Below are 20,828 nucleotides of genomic sequence, written 5' to 3'. Positions count from 1 at the left end.
TGGCCGTGGCCAGTGCTTCTGCTGCTGCAGAAGCTTTGTTTGGTACCAGTGTAGCAGACTTAACTCCATGCACCCATGGACTATTGCTGTATTCCACCAAATCCTCTCCCCACCCTGGGCTACTCACCCATGGTGAACACAGATATCAGACAATTGTAAACCCCCAGCAGAGTGCTCTGGCAATCAGTACCTTCACCTTGGTTCCACACACATCAAGTGGGATCTTGATTAGAAGGTGCGTGCTGTTGCTGCTGATCAGGCATTCAGGGTTATTCTTCTGAAGATCGCTTTCCTGCACGTCTCCTAAACTAGATCGGGGAACAGAGAGCTGCATTCGATCCTCAAGACACAGCAGAACTGAGAAAAGGAGGTGCCAAACAAGGAGAGAAAAAGCTTTCAAAAGGGAGAAAGTCCACTGCTGAAAAAAGGAGGAGGGCGTAGCAGTTCTCATTTATGAGATCCACTGCATTCTTCTGCTGTCAATATGCATTCACAATTTTTTAAAAATGGGAACAGAGGTGCACTAAATAGTGGAGGACCTTAGATTCTGCTAAAGTTTCATTCTTTAATTGTTCTGAAGGCGATGCAATGGGCCACACCTCAGCTGCTGGAAATCAGTGTCGTTTTGCTGAAGTCAATGGAACCATGCTAATTCACACTAACTGAGGATGTGGGCCATTTAATCTACTTCAGTACTATTAAACAGAGGGAAACTTTAGCATGATTCTCTCAGTCTCCCCCTTTCTTGACTCTCTGCACTGGTTCTTCGACATTAAGGACTGGCTAACCTCGGCCCAGTGTCGTTTTTGGAGACATTCCGCATTTTCAGGAAAGGAAGAAATATTTCTCTGCTGGGTTTTTTGTTTGTTTTCTTTTTAATGGCAGCTGTATGAAGGTGCTTGGAGGTTTGGGCTATTACACTTTGTCCTGGGGATGGGCTAGTGATCTTCTTCCTTGGGAACAGAACGTAAAATAGGAATAACCATATTGAATCAGCAGTGGGCCCTCTAGTCTTGTATCCTGGCAGTTCTGCCTTTCCCCCAGCACTGTTGTGGTAGGTGGCCTCTTTCCAGAAAGGCTAGTGGGACTGAAACCAATACCATGTACCAGCAACTCTATTCCCTCAATGGATTGTGCCCAGCCCCTTTCCTCGGGATGCAATGGGGGGAGGTTTCCTGCACCGTCTTCCTTCCTTCCTTGCACATCAACACAGGGCTGGGCACAATCTAGCAAAATCTGAGCTTTCTGCAAACATGAGAGAAAGGTGAGACCTCTGATTTTGGATTACTGCTTTTAAATGGACAAAGCAGCTGTCTGTGGCCTGGAGCCTCTATAGGAAAGGCAGACTGGGATTTTTCAAACACCCCACAAGCTGGCGCTCTTGCAGCACACAAACCTCTACATTTATAGTCAGCCAATGCCATACTTGATTAATAAAAGACGAAATGCAGAAGCAAAGTGTTAGGGGTTGCAGGTAAACTTCTCTCTACTAATTCCTAGCATGTTAAATGCTACTTTTACTTACCTGTGCCCTGTGGGTAATCAGCAGCTTCTGCAAGAGAGAGGAAGATGAAAAACCTATTAAAGAACCCCCTTTCGCAATAGTATGCAATAGGTATTCATTTGCAATTAATATTAAACTCAGTTAGTGAGCGGGGGGTTGCAGACACAGCTGGCCCTTGCCATGTGCTATGGCTGGTGCTGCATTAAGTCCCACTCTCCAGAACCACAGGGAAGAGGAGGGCAGGCTCACTAGCCATGAAGTCAACTGCCTACGCTCTTCTTATGCCCACCTTTCAAACCTTCAGCCAGTGACAGAAGCCTTGGCTTCCCTACCCCAGTGCTCTATAATAACATGTACCCAGCCCCGCTGACACTCCGCCGCCCCCCCGCTGACACAGTTAGCCTGCATGCGTCACCTTAATGGCAAGCCCCCCCAACCCTGACCTACCCAACTAAACTGCTAAATACGCCCTCTTCCGTGGGTTACATATGTCTGCCTGCCTGCCTGCCACCCGCACCTCTTTCTGTGCACAAAACCTAGAGCCAGCATATCTGGGCTAGTCACTCACTCACAACCCTTGTGGGTAAGGGGCCAGGTCAGCAGTTTAGTTTAGTTTGATGAGTTCCTACTTTTATGGTGAATCAGCTTGAAGGTTATACAGATCTCCTGCTGTCCTAGACAAACGTGGAACCTGCAGTGAGGTGGTGAGGGCACTAGGGGAAAGGAGTTCACTGGAGTGACAAGTCACCTGGAGCTAAGGAATGTGATTTTACACTGACCCAGGGGAGAAAGCTCCCATTCATCCCTGCAATGTAACATCACACTGAACATCCAGCGGTGTCTTATGATTGAAATGGGCTCAAGCTGCAGCAAGCTCAGGGTATACAGTGCTTCCTGTGAAATCTGCATTTCTGCATGTAGAACTGACCCAGACTGCTGCCCTAATGACGAGGGATTTGCAATTATCACACAGACTGACAGAAAACAACCCTTCTCAGATACTCACTCTGCACAATCCAAATGCATCTGAGCTCAGACTGTAATCTAGACACCAAAGAAGAAGCAAAGAGGATAAAGTCACATGCCAAGCAGAGCAGGTCAGACCTTAAGCCACCCTAGTTACCCTGAAATTAATGCAGAACAGCTGTGCTCACAATGGCCTTTGGCAGTTCTCACCCAGACAATGTGCTGGCCACAAAACATACAGGAACCTGGCGCAATCTCACAGGGTTCGTGCTCTCCCAGGTGATATTCACAGACACAGTGCAGAGATCGTCTGCCATCCACGGACCCAATGTGTGCAGCCCATAAGGACCCAGAACCTGCAAGTCCGCCATCCTGCAGGAAAAGATCAAGGGGTTGCGTTTCAAGCCCTGAGGATCATCCAAATGTGAGCCTGGTACTGAGCTGAGAGGGCAGATCATGTCAGCGCAGCAGATAATGACATAGATGCAGTATTGATTGCCATCAGGCTGGATTTATTAGTTCATCTGCACACCTGTACCTTCTGTGCAGGGTCATGAATAATGCTGTGCAAGACCTGTCTGCGCTGGTACTGCTGATATCCTACAGATCACTATCGTGGGCATAAAATACCAGGTGTGCCTAGTTTATCTTGCAGCCCAGGCACTGGGTAAGGTATGGTTTGCTTTTCAATAAGTGCTAGAGAATATAATTTTGAGTGGCCTTTCCAAGGCATTCAGAGCAAAGTTACAGAGCCCAACACTCCTCTGCAGAAAGGAATAAAAAAAGAATGGGAGCTTCCACTGCAGTCAACGCTGGCTGATCCACTGCCCCACCTCTGCCCACACAGCACCTATAATCCCCCAGGGTAAGACATGCCGTTATATGCAATCCAATCGCTGCCACAGCAGATGCAGAACAAGAAAGAGAGAGCTCTAAGAGCGTGTTACTAACGGGCCTGATGAAGAACTAATAATCTGGGCAACACGCCACAAGAAACGTACCCAGGAAATTTAGGGCCTGATCTAAAGCCCCCTGAAGTTAGTGGAGAGACTCCCATTGACCAATGGACTTTGGATCAGGCCCTACAGTTGCATAACGTCTGTCTATGCTCAACAGATAGGAAATACAAAGGTGATCAATTTATTGTCAGTGTATTGGATCAGTAATGGTTAGAGAAGGAAAAGGCCGATTAGATCATCCTTCTAAATTGTCGGCCAGGGCACAATATAGTCCCTGTATTAAGTAGACATCAGATATTGAACTGATACTGCATGTTGTCCTACAGGCATTACAAACCAGAAATCAAGTTGGCGCATAAGTGCATGACATTTATTTATCCTCTCATTGCAGAACAGCTGGTGCCGTGGAAAGTACCAAGTTGCTAGCCTTGGAGAATGAAGTCCTCCTCTACTACCCACAGAACAGATGGCTGCAGTGCAGCTTTCCCCAGTCTGAGCCATGCTTTAACATGCGTTAACTCACAACACAGAATTCTGGTGCAGACCTGCCACACACATTGGTTTGCTGATTGTGGCTGCAGATCCTGTAAGGTGCTGGTGCCTGCTGAGCCAGTGGGACTTAAGGACACTCAGTGCCTGGCAGGATCAAGCTCTGAATGAGCATCATGTTAGCAATGATGAAGCCTGCAAGGGCTGGCATTGTATTCTCTGGGCTTGGTAGGCCTTGGTCCTGTTGTGGGGTTCAGTGTAACTGTGCAGCCTCTCTTCCATTTCAGTCACCTTTCTCCTGCGCTGACAGCCATCACTGTGAAGGAAACGTCCTCATAGGGCAGCACGCTGATCCTGTCCCCATCGCTTGGGGTTGGGCTGATAAATATTGGCCTTCTAATTCCAAAGGCACAGTCATCTACTGGCTTCTCCACTGGGAAACAAAACAGGAGCATGTTGTCTTAAAGCCAGTTCCTTTCGTCTACTGAGACCCTTTTTATCCCCCTCCCTACACACACACATCCCAATAATACCTGTGATCGCTTATAGGGGAGGACATCTACGTCTTCCCAACCCCCATCCTCAAAGGTATATTCCCTTACTATATCATGGGAGCTTTCAGAGTAGCAGCCGTGTTAATCTGTATCTGCAAAAAGAAAAGGAGGACTTGTGGCACCTTCGAGACTAACAAATGTATTTGAGCATAAGCTTTTGTGAGCTACAGCTCACTTCATCCGATGCATTCAGTGGAAAATACAGTGGGGAGATTTATATACGCAGAGAACATGAAACAATGGGTGTTACCATACACACTGTAATGAGAGTGATCAGGTAAGGTGAGCTATTACCAGCAGGAGAGCCGGGGGCGGGGGGGGGAATACATTTTGTAGTGATAATCAAGGTGGGCCATTTCCAGCAGTTGACAAGAACCGTCTGAGGAACAGCGGGGGGGGACCCATGGAAAAGAAGCCCTGGAGGAATTCCACCATGATTTCAACAATTTCTATCCCACCATCAACCTCAGCCTGGACCAGTCCACACAAGAGATCCACTTCCTGGACACTACGGTGCTAATAAGCGATGGTCACATAAATGCCACCCTATACCGGAAACCTACTGACCGCTATGCTTACCTACGTGCCTCCAGCTTTCATCCAGACCACACCACACGATCCATTGTCTACAGTCAAGCTCTACGTTACAACCGCATTTGCTCCAACCCCTCAGACAGAGACAAACACCTACAAGATCTCTATCAAGCGTTCTTACAACTACAATACCCACCTGCGGAAGTGAAGAAACAGATTGACAGAGCCAGAAGAGTACCCAGAAGTCAGCTACTACAGGACAGGCCCAACAAAGAAAATAACAGAACGCCACTAGCCGTCACCTTCAGCCCCCAACTAAAACCTCTCCAACGCATCATCAAGGATCTACAAGCTATCCTGAAGGACGACCCATCACTCTCACAGATCTTGGGAGACAGGCCAGTCCTTGCTTACAGACAGCCCCCCAACCTGAAGCAAATACTCACCAGCAACCACACACCACACAACAGAACCACTAACCCAGGAACCTATCCTTGCAACAAAGCCCGTTGCCAACTGTGTCCACATATCTATTCAGGGGACACCATCATAGGGCCTAATCACATCAGTCACACTATCAGAGGCTCGTTCACCTGCACATCCACCAATGTGATATATGCCATCATGTGCCAGCAATGCCCCTCTACCATGTACATTGGCCAAACTGGACAGTCTCTACGTAAAAGAATAAATGGACACAAATCAGACGTCAAGAATAATAACATTCAAAAACCAGTCGGAGAACGCTTCAATCTCTTTGGTCACTCGATTACAGACCTAAAAGTGGCAATTCTTCAACAAAAAAACTTCAAAAACAGACTCCAACGAGAGACTGCTGAATTGGAATTAATTTGCAAACTGAATACAATTAACTTAGGCTTGAATAAAGATTGAGAGTGGATGTGTCATTACACAAAGTAAAACTATTTCCCCATGTTTATTTCCTCCCCCACTGTTCCTCAGACGTTCTTGTCAACTGCTGGAAATGGCCCACCTTGATTATCACTACAAAAGGTATTTTCTCCCCCGCTCTGCTGCTGGTAATAGCTCACCTTAAGTGATCACTCTCTTGTTACAGTGTGTATGGTAACACCCATTGTTTCATGTTCTCTGTGTATATAAATCTCCCCACTGTATTTTCCACTGAATGCATCCGATGAAGTGAGCTGTAGCTCACAAGAGCTTATGCTCAAATACATTTGTTAGTCTCTAAGGTGCCACAAGTCCTCCTTTTCTTTTTATATCAATGGAGTTAGGCACCTAAACGCCTTTGAGGACCTGGGATCCCCTACCTACAGTAATACAGCCATCTCCAGTGTCCTCCTTTCATTCTCCATCCTGATGAGCATCCTGGCTCATCTGAATATAATTCAGGATTAACACCAGAGGATACCTCTGACAGAGCATATAGACTGACAGGAACGCTGAGCTATTGCTCCAAGTTATAACAGAAATAGTTTTATTTCTATTTCAGTTATTTTAGTACACAGTTGATCTCCCGAAGATCCAGTAACTGATTTGATGTTTGTTCCTCCAATCGTTAAACTAGTTTGTGGGATGAATGGCACATTTTGATTCCCCCCCACTCCCCACACATACACATATACATTTTCTCCTCTTGTTTAGAAAACTGAAGTGGGCAAACCTGTGACAATGCACCATCAGGTGTTAATAGTAACATATAATGTCATAGGTAGAAGGTGATGACATCATAACCGATTACTACAATAACTAAGATACCATGAATGTAAAATTTTGATACCACAGCTCTGCTAATAGTTCTGATGTCATACAAAGAAGGTGTGATATCACATTGTGAGGTAGGCAGAAGGAACCAATCGTTAGGGAGACAAATTCTGCTTCCGTATAAGATTTCCCAATAAGTCAATGTTTGTCTGAGAAAATTCCCAATAGATAGAGACAGGAATGGCATATAAATATTTATTTTTTTCACAATTTTGATAAGTCATGGAAGTTAATTGGGGAAGAAGTTCCCTGGGCTGACACTTCAGTCATTATAGTGCACATACTTGGGACTGGCACTGTTACCTGTTAAGGTGAACTGAAGTGGGACAGAACTTAGGGCTTCGTTCCAGCCCTGTCCTGAAGCATTGTATGGATGAATCTCATGCATCCCATCCTCAAATTTCAGGACCACCGTTTTCCTGGGGAAATCCTCCACCATCAGCTCCACCGGGTAGGTGCCTTCGGAGCCCATTCCGTCGTACATAAGGGTACATCTGTCCTGAAGCCAAAAGAAAGATCAGTCAGAAGCTGTGCAGGTTACAGGGCCTCAATTTTATCCCTTCGATGTCAGTCTCAGCTCACTGTCTCAAACCCATATTTCGCAATCTACACGATGGATTGGAGCAGGAGCACTGTGGCTTCAGCGCCTTGTGTTCAGCTCTGCAATGGAGCCCAATTCAAAGACATGCGGACTAGAGCAGGAGGCCCAAAAACAAGACTCCCAGTGTGAATTCGGACAGGTGAGAACCTGATGGAGTGGTTAGATGTTGGGTGCTGTGCAGCTGGCATTAGAGTAAATGCTTTGGGGTGGGAAGAATCTTTGTGTTCTATTTGTACAGGGCCTATCACAATGGGGTCCTGCTCCATGGCTGGGGCTATTCGGTGCACTGTAATAAAAAATTAATAATAATAATAATAATAGGAGCGCCTCAGGCAGGAACTCCTAAGCAAAGGACTTGACTACTTTTTATTGAGTATATTAAAAGGCTAGTGCTATTTCCTGATGGGCTTTTTTTTTTTTAATCATATTACTATCAAATATTTAACTGCCTGAGAACTGCAATTAAAATAGCATTTTAAAATGTGCATGTAGATAAAAAACTAAAATATTAGGTTATCAGATTATTATTGTATTTTTTGTTTTTATTTTTAATTTTGTTTTGCAAAAACACTCAAAGGTCCCAGTCAAGAACAAGGCCTTGTTGTAGTAGGTACTGCACGTGTTGTAGGTAGGAAGACACAGCCACCTGCTTCTGCTTGGTACTTGTCACTTGAATGAAGATACCAAGAAAATCTTCCCCAGTTCCAGCTTTACATTTTCGCCACACTTTGCCAGAATTGGCATGGAGATCTCTGGGACATATTTCTGCTCTCCAGATGTTTACAGGGGTGCCTCCTCGACTTGCCAAATGAGCTGCCACATTGAGATGTTGTCTCTGTTAAGAACGTGGACTCATCCAGCTGAGAGATGGAGAAGACCAACATGCATTTGGTGTGTTCCAACAGGAACAATACCTATTGCTGTTAGAAGGAGTGAACAGGCTCAGAAAGAAAACTAAACGGGATCTGCTCTGAAATCTCAAACCAAGCCTCTTTTGAGATTTAAACAAAGTTAAGGAAGGACCCAGGAGAACTGAGTATGGTTAAGGCACTGTGGTAGGACCCACAAAATTGGGGTTCAATTCCTGGCTCTGTCACCGGACTCCCAGAATGACCTTGGACAAGTCTCTTAGAGCCAGATTTGTCAAAAGTACTTAGTCATCTAAAGTTGTAGACGGATGCCTAGTAAGGTTTTCAACAGTGATTTCAAGTGACTCGGCAGTGGTTGTGTGCTGTCTCTGTGTGCAGGGCATGCCCTACATTTCCCCAAAAACGGGGTCCAACTGGCAGCGCTGAGGACAATCCTGTCTGGCCCCCCAAAGTGCATTGTAGAACAAAATGGTGTCCTCTGCTCAGCATGACTTCCCATCCCATGCATCATTCATGTGAGGTCATAGCGCATGGAGAATGCTATTTTGGACCCCCAATAAAGCATGTAGGTGCTGTAACTAGGGGTGTGTGTGGGGGGGGTGCTGCTGCACCCTGTGGCTTGAAGTAGTTTCCATTATATACAGGGTTTACAGTTTGGTTCAATGGCTCTCAGCTCCCCCACTATACAAATGGTTCCAGCGCCCCTGCTAGGGCATGCAAATGTAGCATTGCATGCCTTCCTGAAATGTCACGGCACTCCACTGCTGAGCAATTGAAAATCCCACCTATCGGCACCATTGGGCACCTAAACACCTCTAAAAACCTGGCCCTTAATCTCTCGGCACCTCAGCTCCGCAGGTGTAAAATGGGGATGATGACAAGGCTTCCTTTGCCTGGCTTGTCTATTTAGATCACACACTTTGGAGCAGGGGCTGTCTCTTACTCTGTGTGTGTACAGCACCCAGCAGCATGGGGCCCTGACATAGGCTGAGGCCTTTCAGTGCTACTGTGCCTCAGGCAGTGATGATGATGTTTTGGCTAAGAGTGACAGCAGGAGCTGGCCTTTTAAGAGCGGGAACTTCACCAGTGTTTGGTTTTCTCATGGGACTTGGGATGGAGTCCCCAGGTGATGCCACTGTTCAAAGCGAGCAAGTTGATTGGGCAGGCTCATGGACTGGGGTCATGTGACTGCAGGCTAGAGGCAGGGCCTGCTATAAAAGTAGATGCCTTCCTTTCACCCTCAGTATGTGTAGGGGTGAAGCAGGGTCAGTGGTTGGGCTTGCCATAGAGTCTAGGCAGCATTGCTAACCCCAAACATTCAAAAAGCCTGAGATTGGTTTAAAAGTGATAATTCTGGGATGCTGTTAATTTGCCTTCTGGCTTGTGAGCCTGCAGGGTGCTTCCTTCACATTGCCGAGCGCTTCTGCACAGCTACGAAGGCTAGAAATTTACCCTTTTTAAAAAAAAAAAAAAAATGAAAACTGAGAGTCTTCCCTAATCACATGATTCCAGGGGGCTGGGGCTTCTGAAAAACCACCAAATACTGTGAGAGTTAGCAGCACTGCAGGAAGCCTGGGAAATGGCTGGGAGGGTCTTCTAGGCTGACTTCAGAGGGACCCAGGGGCTGGAGGAAGAGATAGGGGCAGTATTATGCAGCGTGGGGTTGAGGCCTGAGTGGATGCCTGTAGGTAGTGGCCTAGGCTGGGGTTTCCTGTATTGGTGGGAAGAAGCCCTTTTTCGTCCTGTCCCGAGTCAACAGGACTGGGAAGGTCTGGGGCACAGCAAGAGGCTGGGCGGAAGATTGCTTTTTGGTGGACTTCTTGCCCCATCTCAGATGGGGTGGACTTTGTGACTTAGCTAGGTCGCCTCCCTGCTCCAAGTGCCCTGAAGATAGCAGCCTATAAGACAACCCAAGGTGCTGGCAGAGGGAAACTGAGGCAGCAATGAACGAAGGTAAGGGAACTTGTTACAATGAGTATTCAAACTTCAGGTAAATCCTGCTCACCCTGCACATGCTTGACTCCTCTCAAGATGGACGGCTTGTCTGTTAGTAAGAGGAGTTGGAGTTGACCATTTATATTGTCTAAGCTGAGACAAACCTCTGTGGTTTTTGTTGCTTGCCTATTACTAACTACTGTGGGCTCTTACTACTGGTTAAACAAGGTTTCAGCTGCATTTGTGTAAGGCTGTAATGACATCTCACTACTGACCACTGCAAATTCTGTTATAAGTATATGACATAACTGGTCCTACTATTGCCTGGTTGCTTCTGCTGCTGGGTGTGAGAGCACAGGACCTACATACTTGCCTCATCCAAATGCAGAAAAGGGTACTTCTTGCAGAAAGCACAGGCAAGCTCCTCTCGACGCCCATATCGACACCTCACTACATCCCCATCTTGGTCTGAGACGCTCAGATTATACAATGCAGCACAGTTTTGGGGAACTCTGTGAAAACAAACACCATGGTTTTGAAGAACTCCCTCTAGCTGATTTTGTATTTAGTTCTCCATTGAGCCCTTTCTTTCTTGCATGGATGCTTGTGTTGGGTTTTTGGGTTTGGTTTTTTGAAAGTGAACACTTTCAATGACCCTTTTTCAAAAATGGTCCCCGTTATCTGACTAGCTGTAGTTACGTGTGCTTGAATGTGTGATGTTGATGTGCACTGTTAAATACTTGCCACTTCAACTCCCTCCCCCAGAAGTGGCTGCATTTCAGGGTGACTGGCATGATAGCTCTGTGTATAGTTTATAGAAAGACTCAGTAAAGCTCTTTGGGATCCTTTGAAATGGAAAGTATTATATGAATATGAGCTATCAACATTCTAGGTTTATGCCAGCCTGTCTGCCTTCATTTTACAGTTGGGAAAACCGAGGCACAGGGAGGTGAAGTGACTTGCTCAAGGTCATGCAGCAGGCTAGTGACACAGCTGGAAATAGAACCCAGGTCTCCTGAGTACCAGTCCAGTGCTCTATCGACTAGGCCACCCTGCCTCACTATGAGCACTGGTGCCTTCTGTGGGGTGAAATATCAGATTTGATCAGGTGTGTCATGTCTCCCTCTACTGGCTAAATACTGCTCCCTATTCTCCAGTGCTGACATATCTGCCGTGTGTGTGCGCGCATGTGTGTGAAATCTTGCCGCTAGTGCTTCAGCCTACAGAGGATACACAACCCTAATGCTACTACACAAATGTGAGAGCTTTGTGGAGTATTGGCAGCTTGTCGTGATTAACGCTGCTGCCAGTGTCCTGTGCTGAGATCAGAATTTCTAACCCTACTGTGTGTTAGTGTTATAGGAAGGGGCGTGTCACAGTTCAGGGCAACTGCACCTGTATTCCCCCTCCATGGTCTACCAAAGGCACCCACTCCAGGCTCCCTGCTCCTCAGCTGTCACCTCTCTTGGGCAGAGACTTGCCTCTCCCCTCTTGACTGAGGGTTTTCCAGGCTACACAGTTCCCTGCCTACACTGGTATCCCCAGCAAGTCAGGCTGCCTGAGTAGACTAGTGTCTGTGCTTTGGTTTCTCTTCAATGGCTATGAACAGTGTAGTTGCTTGCCAGTATTTCTGAATAACCACACAGCTCTTTCTAAGCAAGCATATTTATTCTTAAGGTGAAAGCATACAGAGAAAACGAACTAAAAACAATAAATATGGATGCCAAAAAAGCTTACCAGAGATCACCCCAACTCCAGCCTTGGGCTTGGGTACATATCAGTCCTTCAATACCCACAGCAGAGTTTTTGCTGTGGTACAAGTTCATAACTGTCTCAGATTCAGAACAGAACAGGCTGAACTATCCATGATTTTCCTTTATACAGCTTGGGCCTCTGATCTTGGCTTGATGTAACGGGATCAGCAGACAAAGGCCCACACCTCAGGGCATAGCTTCAAAAGACTGAATTTTCCATAACAGAAGGTGGGGGATTGCATTAACCTCACCCTAGATATTTCGTAGAAAATCCATTTCACACGCATTATCCCAAAAGTCCACTCGTGCCTGGCACACTATTCAATACAGTCCTTTGAACATCCAGGCCTTATATCCCATCTCCTGCCTAGAGAGCTTAACATGCAATCCTGGCCCATAATGATACATAAACTTTGCTTTTAGTACAATGGACCCCAAAGAGGCCTCAACTTAATTCCATAAGTTATTTCGAGGGGTATGGCAGGAAACTGCCTTTTCTGTCACAGCTGAGTACAGCATTCATTAGCTGGACTCTGCTCTTCTTATTACCTCTTGTAGCTGACATGCTGTGTACTGAATGGAAGGGAGTTACCTGAGAGGAGGCAGAAGCGGAGTCTGCGGAGAGGTGTTTGTCGATCCTGTATCAGAGCGAGCACCCAGGGTATAAGTCATCACCATCTCAAACTGGACACTGGAGTTGTTATCCTCATTGGGAGGGAGCACAGTCTGGGACCAGCAGCAGCTGGAGAATCTAGAGGAACACACGGGAATGCACAAGAGGGAATATTTGAAAGCATCTGCATGATTAGCTGTAAATCAAACAAGAGTTTGACTTGGCCATTCCTGAGAAGTGATTTTTTCCACCTACAACTGTGTCCAAACTCCTCCTCATCATCATCATTGAACCCCTGGAAAAGCTGTCTACATTCGAGAAAACCAATGTAAAATCTAGTTCAACGATGTTTCCATTTCCTGTTAGGGCAAATTCTCTACAACCCTACTGACTTCAGTGGGTTAAAATATGTGCAAAATTTGACCCTTCCTTTGAAAAGGAGATTTGACCTACTTTAATATTGTTTGAGTGTAGTGAGTTCTCCAGACTCACTATGGTTTCTTTTCTTATTGCATTCCCATGTCTCACTGCTGAAATGGTGTGAGCTGCTTTTGTGATGGGTCCTACAAAAACCCATCTTTCTCTGCGGCCTCTTCAGCAGCAGTGAACTAACAGGGCAGTTCTGGGAACAGCAGAAGTTAACAGGATGGGGTACAAACTGAGTTGTTTTGAGGTGAGATGGCTGCGGCATATGCTGGCTCCACAACAGATTGGCTATGTTAATTTCAGCTTCATTGTAAATGAAGAGAAAAGAAACTAGGGATCTTTTGACAAATGAAAAGGGATGTGATGTTTTTGTTCTGTTGTTTGAGTTCCCTAGAGAGAGGATTAAAATCAGCTGAGCACTCAATTCAGTGCTACTTTAAAAATACTCAGCTATGCCCATTTTCTTCCTACGATACTAGGGCCTGATCCTGCAAGCTGCTAAGGCCCAGATATTTAAAGGTATTTAGGCTTTGCTCTGCTTTTGAAAAATTGGACTTTGCCATCTAAGTCTCTTAGGTCCGAGGATCTGGACCTTACGCCATGCAACGCTGAATGGAGAAATGTCCAAATACCTTTTAAAAATCTGGGCCTAAGAGCCCTCAACCCTCACTGGGGGTTGGGAACCCAGCACTTTGCATGGAGTGCTTAGCACCTCACAGCATCAGGCCCCTAGCACATAACTGCATTAGAAATACTGGTCTCAGCGCAAGACATTTCCTGGGGAATTAATATGTGATGGGCTGAGTGGTACTTCATTTCATTTCAAGCTATCCTGACTTCCAGGCGGCCATTAGCCACCAGGAAGTGCTTTGGGCCCAGGGCTATTAAATGGCCATTACTTAGACTTCATCCGTATTAGAGGCGATATCTATTTAGAGGAGGATCATTTTTTATAATTTTATTTCTTTATTTAGCATCGTCTGCTATCAATTAGCTAGGGAGTCTGTCTGCGTTATTGCTTTAGAGTAGCCTTATCATATAATAGCTTTACATTATTATTATTGCTGGTGAAAGAGGCCAGCTCTGGAGGAGGATGTCTGCTGAGTCCCAGAACAGGCAACAGCATGGGCAACAGCAGGGCAAGCATCTCCCAGTGGTACCCTGTCATCGTGTCCCAGGGGTGCTAAAGGAGGTTGGAGCAGGAGAGGGAGTGCCCTTGGCCACACCCAAAGAAGCAGGGGTGGGTGGGAGACTGGGGGGTGTGCTGGGGACCCAAGCCAGGGAGTGGAGGGGGAGCTGTGCTGTCTCCAGTTCTCCCTCACTGTATCCCTTGCCTGCCGGCCCATCGCTTCCCTGGGTGGCTGGTTCAGTCTCTAGATTCTTGCTGATTCTTGGCATCTGAGCTAAGGCTGCTCATTAGAGCCAGCTGTGGTAGTGGGGCTGGGGCTCCTTGATGCGAGGGCAATATCGCTGAAGGCCTGGCCTGAGATCATGAGTTTGCTTCATGTGGGTCCCGGCATGCTGTTGGTCAATAGTGACTTGCAGACACTGGACCCTTGTACTGCTAGGGCACTGGCAAAGTGGCTGTTGACCACCACTTGAGCACTGTTGTTTTGGGTGTCTCACACTCCTTTAACACTGAGGATCTGGAAACCCTTGTCTGGGGGCTGGAATTACCTGTCTGGGGGCTGGAGGCAGTTAGTAAGCCATTTAGATTTGTCCGGCGTTAGGAGCCTTTCAGGGTGTTTCCTGGGGGGTGGAGGGGAGCAAGTGCTCTGACACTGGATTGGAGAGAGCAGGTGATTCTGAACTGGAAATGGTTAATTTTGGTCTTGGACATTCGGAAAGCAGCTGGGAGTCTGGGGTGTGGAGATGAGAATGCTAAGATGTCACCCAGGGTTAGAGCAATAGTCAACGATATCCTTCTAAGGTACATTTTTTTTGTTGCTTCTGTATTTCTCATAGATTCTAAGGCCAGAAAGGACTATCAGTCCGCCTAGTCTGGCCTTCTGTGCAACGCAGGCCAGAGAACTGCACCCTGCCCCTCCTGTACTGAGCCCAGTCACTTATTTGGCTCAAGCCCATCTTCCAGGAAGGTACCAACTCCTGATTTGAAGATGACCGAAGGGGAGGGGGTGGGGGGAAGCCTAGGGCTAGCTCCCCAGTTGCTGTAAGTCTGTGCAGCTCCACTGACTTTAGCAGAGGCAGGATGACTGAAACCAGTGGAGGATCTGGTCCGCGCTGTCGGAACCCCTGTTACATGGAAATCACCCCACCTCGCTCTTTAATCCTGCCACACAGTTGTACCGAGAGGAAGTGATACACAATTGGCATTAATCCCTGCCTGAGAGTCCCTCACACCAATTTCCAGAGAAGCTGTCTGCTTCAGCTAGTCCTCATTAAGATAGTTACTAGGGACCTTGACTTAAACTTTACTTCAAATATGAGCGACGTTAAACAGAGGTGCTCCAAGTTCCAAACCCTTCCAGAGTAGCTAAAATAAAAAGTCAGGACAAGAAACACAGTGAATCTGAACAGCCAACAGTACCCATCATGCCTTGGGACAAATATGCAAATGACAATGGGCCTGCCTTGGAACAGCTAATCAGTATAATGCCCCTTGTGGCTGCAGTTAGCTGTCACTCTGTGGGAGTAGAGTGGCAGAGTTTCATGGGAACCCCATTGGCTGATCATATTGTCCAAGAGACCCTGTAAGTGAAAGGTGCAGTAGTGACCTTTGTTGCCTTGTGGTCACTGTGCCGCAATTCGGTGTCTCCGGGGATATAGGATTTGCCATTCTGAGAGTGGGGAGCAGTGCCTGATGCACCAGAAGAAGGTAGTCCGGGGAAGGAGGGAGGAGGCATAATGCTTGATATCACTGTAGTAGAATGCTGTGCACTGCTGTTTGTATTACAATAGCACCTCCAGGCCCCAGCTGAGATCAGAGCCCCGTTGTGCTTGGCTCTGTACATGCACCTAGTAGGAGAAGGGCTTACCGTTTAAATAGGCAAGACGGATGGTGGGAGAAAGGGAGTATTATCACTTCCATTTAACTGATGAGGAACTGAGGAATGGAGAGGGGCTAGACTCATAAAGACACTGAGGTGTGGTGATGCTCAGCGTCGCCATGCCAAACTTTTAGGCCCCTGGAAAATCACTGGGATTCACAAAGGGGGTTAGGTGCCCAGGCTCCCTATGCAATGACAGGGGACCAATAGAATGGGATTGATAAAAGCCAGCATGCTAGGGTGCTCCTTGCCTAAGATAACCAATGGGAAGAGTGCTAAGCCCTGTCCCTCTCACAGAGATAGGTACCTAAGTCCTGACTGCCAGGAGGCACCTCCCTCTACTTGGGATTCTCAGCTGCAAACCCTCACTTGGAGATAGGGGCCTGTTTTTGCAAGAAGCCAGACAGGTGCAGTGGGCCCAGGGGAGGCCCTCCCTTGTAACTTTTAGCCCAGTGGTTAGGGTACTCACTTAGGATGTGAGAGACCCCTAGTTCAAGTCCCCCCTCCATCTGAGGGGGAGAAGGGATTTGAACAAAAGTCTCCCACCTCTCAGGCGGGTGCTCTAACCTCTGAGGTATTCTGATATAGCCTCCCTCGACTGTTGAAGCTTTTCCACTTAGTGACAGAATGATTGGACCACGGAGAGAGAGAGCGAGCGAGCAAGCTTGAGAAGGACTCTGTAACCTGCTGATCAGAGCACTCACCTGCAGCGTGGGAGATGCACAATCCAGTCCCCTGCTCCAATGACTCTTTACATTATTTATTCAAAGTGGAATGGCTTCAACAGGAGAGACTGAGGGAGCGGTACTATACCCTTGATCATCTTTGTTGCCCTTCACTGAACCTTTTCTAGTTCCACTATATCCTTTTGAGGTGGGGCTCAAAACACAGTATTCAAGGTGTGGGCTTTGGGCACCATGGATTTATATAGTATTTTCTACCCCCTTCTAATAGTTCCTGCCAAACTGTTTGCCTTTTTTACTACTGAAGCTATGCATTGAGTGGAAGTTTTCAGAGAACTATCTACAGCAGTGGTGGGTAACCTGTGGCCCATCAGGGTGATCTGCTGGTGGGCCGTGAGACAGTATTTACATTGACAGTGCACAGGCATGGCCGCCCGCAGCTCCCGTTGGCTGGGAACGGCGAACCATGGCCACTGGGAGCTGCGGGCAGCCGTGCCTGCAGACGATCAATGTAAATATTGTCTCACAGCCTGCCAGGAGATTACCCTGATGGGCTGCAGTGCCCACCACTGATCTACAGTGATCCCAAGATCTTTCTTGGGTGATAACAGCTAATTTAGAACCCATCATTGTGTATGTATAATTGGAATTATTTTTTCCAATGTGCATTACTTTGCGCTTTTCAGTGTTGAATTTCATCTGCTATGTTGTTGCCTGGTAGCCCAGTTGTATGAGATCCCTCTGTAACTCAGTCTGCTTTGAACTTCACTATCTTGAATAACTTTGCATCATCTGCAAACTTTGCCACTTCACCATTGACCCCCTTTTCCAGATCATTAATTAATATGTTGAACAGCACAGATTCTTGGGGGACCATGCTGTTCACCTCTCCATTTATTCCTTTCCTTTGTTTCCTGTCTTTCAACCAGTTACTGATTCCTAAGAGGGCCTTCCCTCTTATCCCATGGCTACCTAGTTTCCTTAAGAGTCTTTGGTGAGGGACCTTTTCAAAGGCTTTCTGAAAATCCAAATACACTATATCAACTGGATCACCCATATCCATGTGCTTTTTGACTCCCTCAAAGAATTCTAATAGATTGGTGAGACACGATTTCCCTTTTCAAAAGCAGTGTTGACTCTTCCCTCGACATACCATGTTCATGTATGTGTCTGATAATTCTGTTCTGTACTATAGTTTCAATCAATTTGCCTGATACTAAAGTTAGGCTTACTGGCCTGTAATTGTCAAGATCTCGTTTGGACCCTTTTTTTAAAAAAATTGGTGGTACATTAGCTATCCTCCAATCATCTGGTACAGAGGCCGATTTAAGTTACATACCACAGTTAGTAGTTCTGCAATTTCATATCTGAGTTCTTTCAGAACTCTTGGGTGAATACCAGCTGGTCCTGGTGACTTATTACTGTTAAATTAATCAGTTTGTTCCAAAACCTCTTCTACTGACACATCAATTTGGGACAATACTTCAGGCTCGCTGCCCCAAAAATAGCTCTGATGTGGCTATCTCCCCCCACATCCTCTGCAAGGAAGGCAAAGGCTATTCCTGGCTAGCATCACAAACCCACCTCCCCACCACAATCATCACCCTTGTTTGCAGTCTGAGCAGAGAAGCGAACGGCTGGATTTGTCTTTTCCAACCCTCGAAGGGTTGCCTGCAGGTCTGGCTGAGGCATGCCGGTGGGGCAGTGCGTGAGGCAGCTGGAGCTTCCATGCTCTGTGCCTGTCAGCCAAGCACTTTTCACCAGGGCCACATTCACTGAAGAGGTTAACAAACACCACCCACCTTACCTCATGGGGAAGGATCCTGGGGAAGCAGGGAAGATGGCCGCCTCTCCCTCTAGCTGGCACGGGACTGTGGAGTTCTGAAAACCTGTGGCGGGGATCCTGGAAGTGCAGTTCATAGCCCTGCAAATCCCATCTTCGGTACTGGAACAAGGAGAAGCAATCCCTCGGTAATATAAAAGTACCTGACAATGGCATGTGAACAATTAATACCGCATCCCCTGGCAGCATGAGAGACTCTTACAGCACTTCATTCCTTTGCTTCCAATCTCAGAGGAATGTTTGCAGAGTGGGATCCCTCCCCTATGTGCAATTAGCCAGCTGTGAATTCAGAGATCTGCTTTAGCTGCCATGTAGCTGAATTTTGGCTAGCAGCAGGTTGTAGATTCAGGGCTGAATTTTCCAAGCCAGAGGGCAGAGACTGGCATGTGCAAATATCAATAACTGGTTGCAGCTGGGGCAAACATACAGGCATTTGGCCTGCAAGATGCCCATCTGGCTGTTGGCACGGGCCGGTGCCCAGTGCACGTCGGTACTTGTGGTAGCAAATGCAATTGCCCATGCAAATGGGCTTCTACCTTTTGGAGATCTGGCGCACACTATACAGTCAAATGTTCATGAGATCTTTAAAGCAGAGGCCCCAAAGTGTGGGGCGCACCCCCTAGGGGGGCACGGAGGAACATCGGGGGGGGTACAGCAGGGAAGGAGCACCACCCAGCCCTTCTCCGCCCCCAGTTCTGCTCTGGTCCCTCCCCCAGCCGCGCCTCCAACTCCCAGCCCTGCGCCTGGCCCAGTCCCCAGCCTTGGTGTGGCTCCGCTCCTGGCCCCGTGCCAGCCAAAGCCGCTGGCCACAGCTCCATTTCTGGCCCAGGGCTGAGGCTGGGGGAAAGGCCGGGAGCAGATCCACACCTGGCCGCAGGCCCGGCTGCCAACCGCAGACCCATCCCCCTTGCTCCTGTCTGTATGCCCCCCAGGCTGTGGCCCCATTCCTGGGGGATGGGGAAGGGTGAGGGGGGCACGAACCTCAAAAGTTTGGGGATCACTGCTTTAAAGTCATGCCATGTGCTACTGGAAAGGTTGATACATGTTCTGCAAAATCATCCTGCAACTATGAATAATCCCCTCTGGTCACACACTTACCCCATCCCCTCCACAAGCCCAGTAGGCACCGAGGCTGAGGATCTGGTCCAGTATATTCACTGGTGCTTCATGCATAATGTGATTTCTCTTGGTTTCTGTGCTTCATAAGCACAGGCATCAGTTAATATACCCACTGCAGCAGGAGATGTGACAGAGCCCTGCACTATTTAAAACATAGGGTTGGATGCTCAGCTGTTGGAAAATGGCTTTGCTTCACTGAGACCCATTTACGTCTGGCCTAGAGCTTGTAACTCTTAAATAGTTTTGGTGTTCAGCTCTTTTCTGCTTTAAAATGACCCCTCCTGCTCTTGTGAGCCCTTTAACACAGCCAAGATGGTGGCTGTATCTCTTCCAGACTGGAAGAAGGGAATAAAAAAACACTCATGAGAATGATAAATCAGTCAGGAATGCTTCCATCCTGTTCAATGTTCCCAGATGTTTCTTTCTAGGGGCTTATGTGACATGGGGGCGTGTAGCTGGGTGAAATTCTGGAGGGTTGAGGTGAGCCCATTTTTTTCCCCCCTGTAAACAGCACTGTACACGAGTATAAGACAAGGTGTAGAAGTGGAACAGAGGGACTCCTTTAGGATCGGTAGCTAGACTGATGGGTAAATAAAGAAGACAAAGACTCCGTTGGCTCAATAGAAGAAGCCTGTAGTAATGAGAGCTGGCTAAAGACAAATTGGGGCATGCCAGGACTGTGTGAGAGAGCCTTGGGAAGATGGGACCTAATCCACATGCTCTTTTTTAGGGCTGGGAGAATTTGATTAAGTTCTGGATCTAGCTGCAAAATTCGGCAAAGCGGATTTGAGCCCTGCCATGGCGCACTCATCATTACATCACAGCACTACATTGTGGTGACAGTACCCCAGCCCCGCCGAGTCTGTGCTCTGGGGTTGGGCGCCAGGAGCAGAGGGTTCTCCTTGAGTTTCCTCATATGGTCAGCCCAGACGGGCTGGGAGACTCTTGAGTCTGGATTCCTAAGTAGTTGCTACATTCTTCCGACTCAAAACACTTCAGAGCTGTGGGAGCAGCACAATGCAGCTCTGTAATTAGTCTTCCCGGGGCTGGGTCTTTTAAATCTATTGCATCATTTGCCTAAAAACTGCAGTCTTACCAGGTGTGCAGCCTGGTCCTGCCACCCGTGCTCTGGGAATGGAAGACATCAGCTGACATTACATACTTTGTAGCACAGTATTCGCTGCATAACGATTACAATTACGGATGGGGCTTTTGAAATCCAGAC

At 47.3% G+C, this 20,828-nt stretch overlaps 1 protein-coding gene across 1 annotated transcript in view; it reads right to left on the bottom strand.

Annotated features, from left to right (window-relative positions):
- LOC102931983 overlaps positions 1-20,828 on the bottom strand; it is a 35,572-nt gene that overhangs the window by 14,156 nt on the left and 588 nt on the right. The window contains exons 2-10 of the mRNA XM_043548551.1: positions 18,449-18,627; positions 12,504-12,662; positions 10,531-10,669; positions 7,056-7,251; positions 4,210-4,351; positions 2,681-2,842; positions 2,511-2,548; positions 1,526-1,552; positions 191-357 (exon numbers count right to left, since the gene is read on the bottom strand). Coding sequence (XP_043404486.1) covers positions 191-357; positions 1,526-1,552; positions 2,511-2,548; positions 2,681-2,842; positions 4,210-4,351; positions 7,056-7,251; positions 10,531-10,669; positions 12,504-12,662; positions 18,449-18,627 — 1,209 coding nt within the window. The remainder of the gene's footprint in view (positions 1-190; positions 358-1,525; positions 1,553-2,510; positions 2,549-2,680; positions 2,843-4,209; positions 4,352-7,055; positions 7,252-10,530; positions 10,670-12,503; positions 12,663-18,448; positions 18,628-20,828) is intronic.

This window comes from Chelonia mydas, chromosome 6 (genome assembly GCF_015237465.2).
Source record: "Chelonia mydas isolate rCheMyd1 chromosome 6, rCheMyd1.pri.v2, whole genome shotgun sequence".
Lineage (NCBI taxonomy): Eukaryota > Metazoa > Chordata > Testudines > Cheloniidae > Chelonia > Chelonia mydas.
This window is presented reverse-complemented; position numbering and strand designations above follow the sequence as displayed.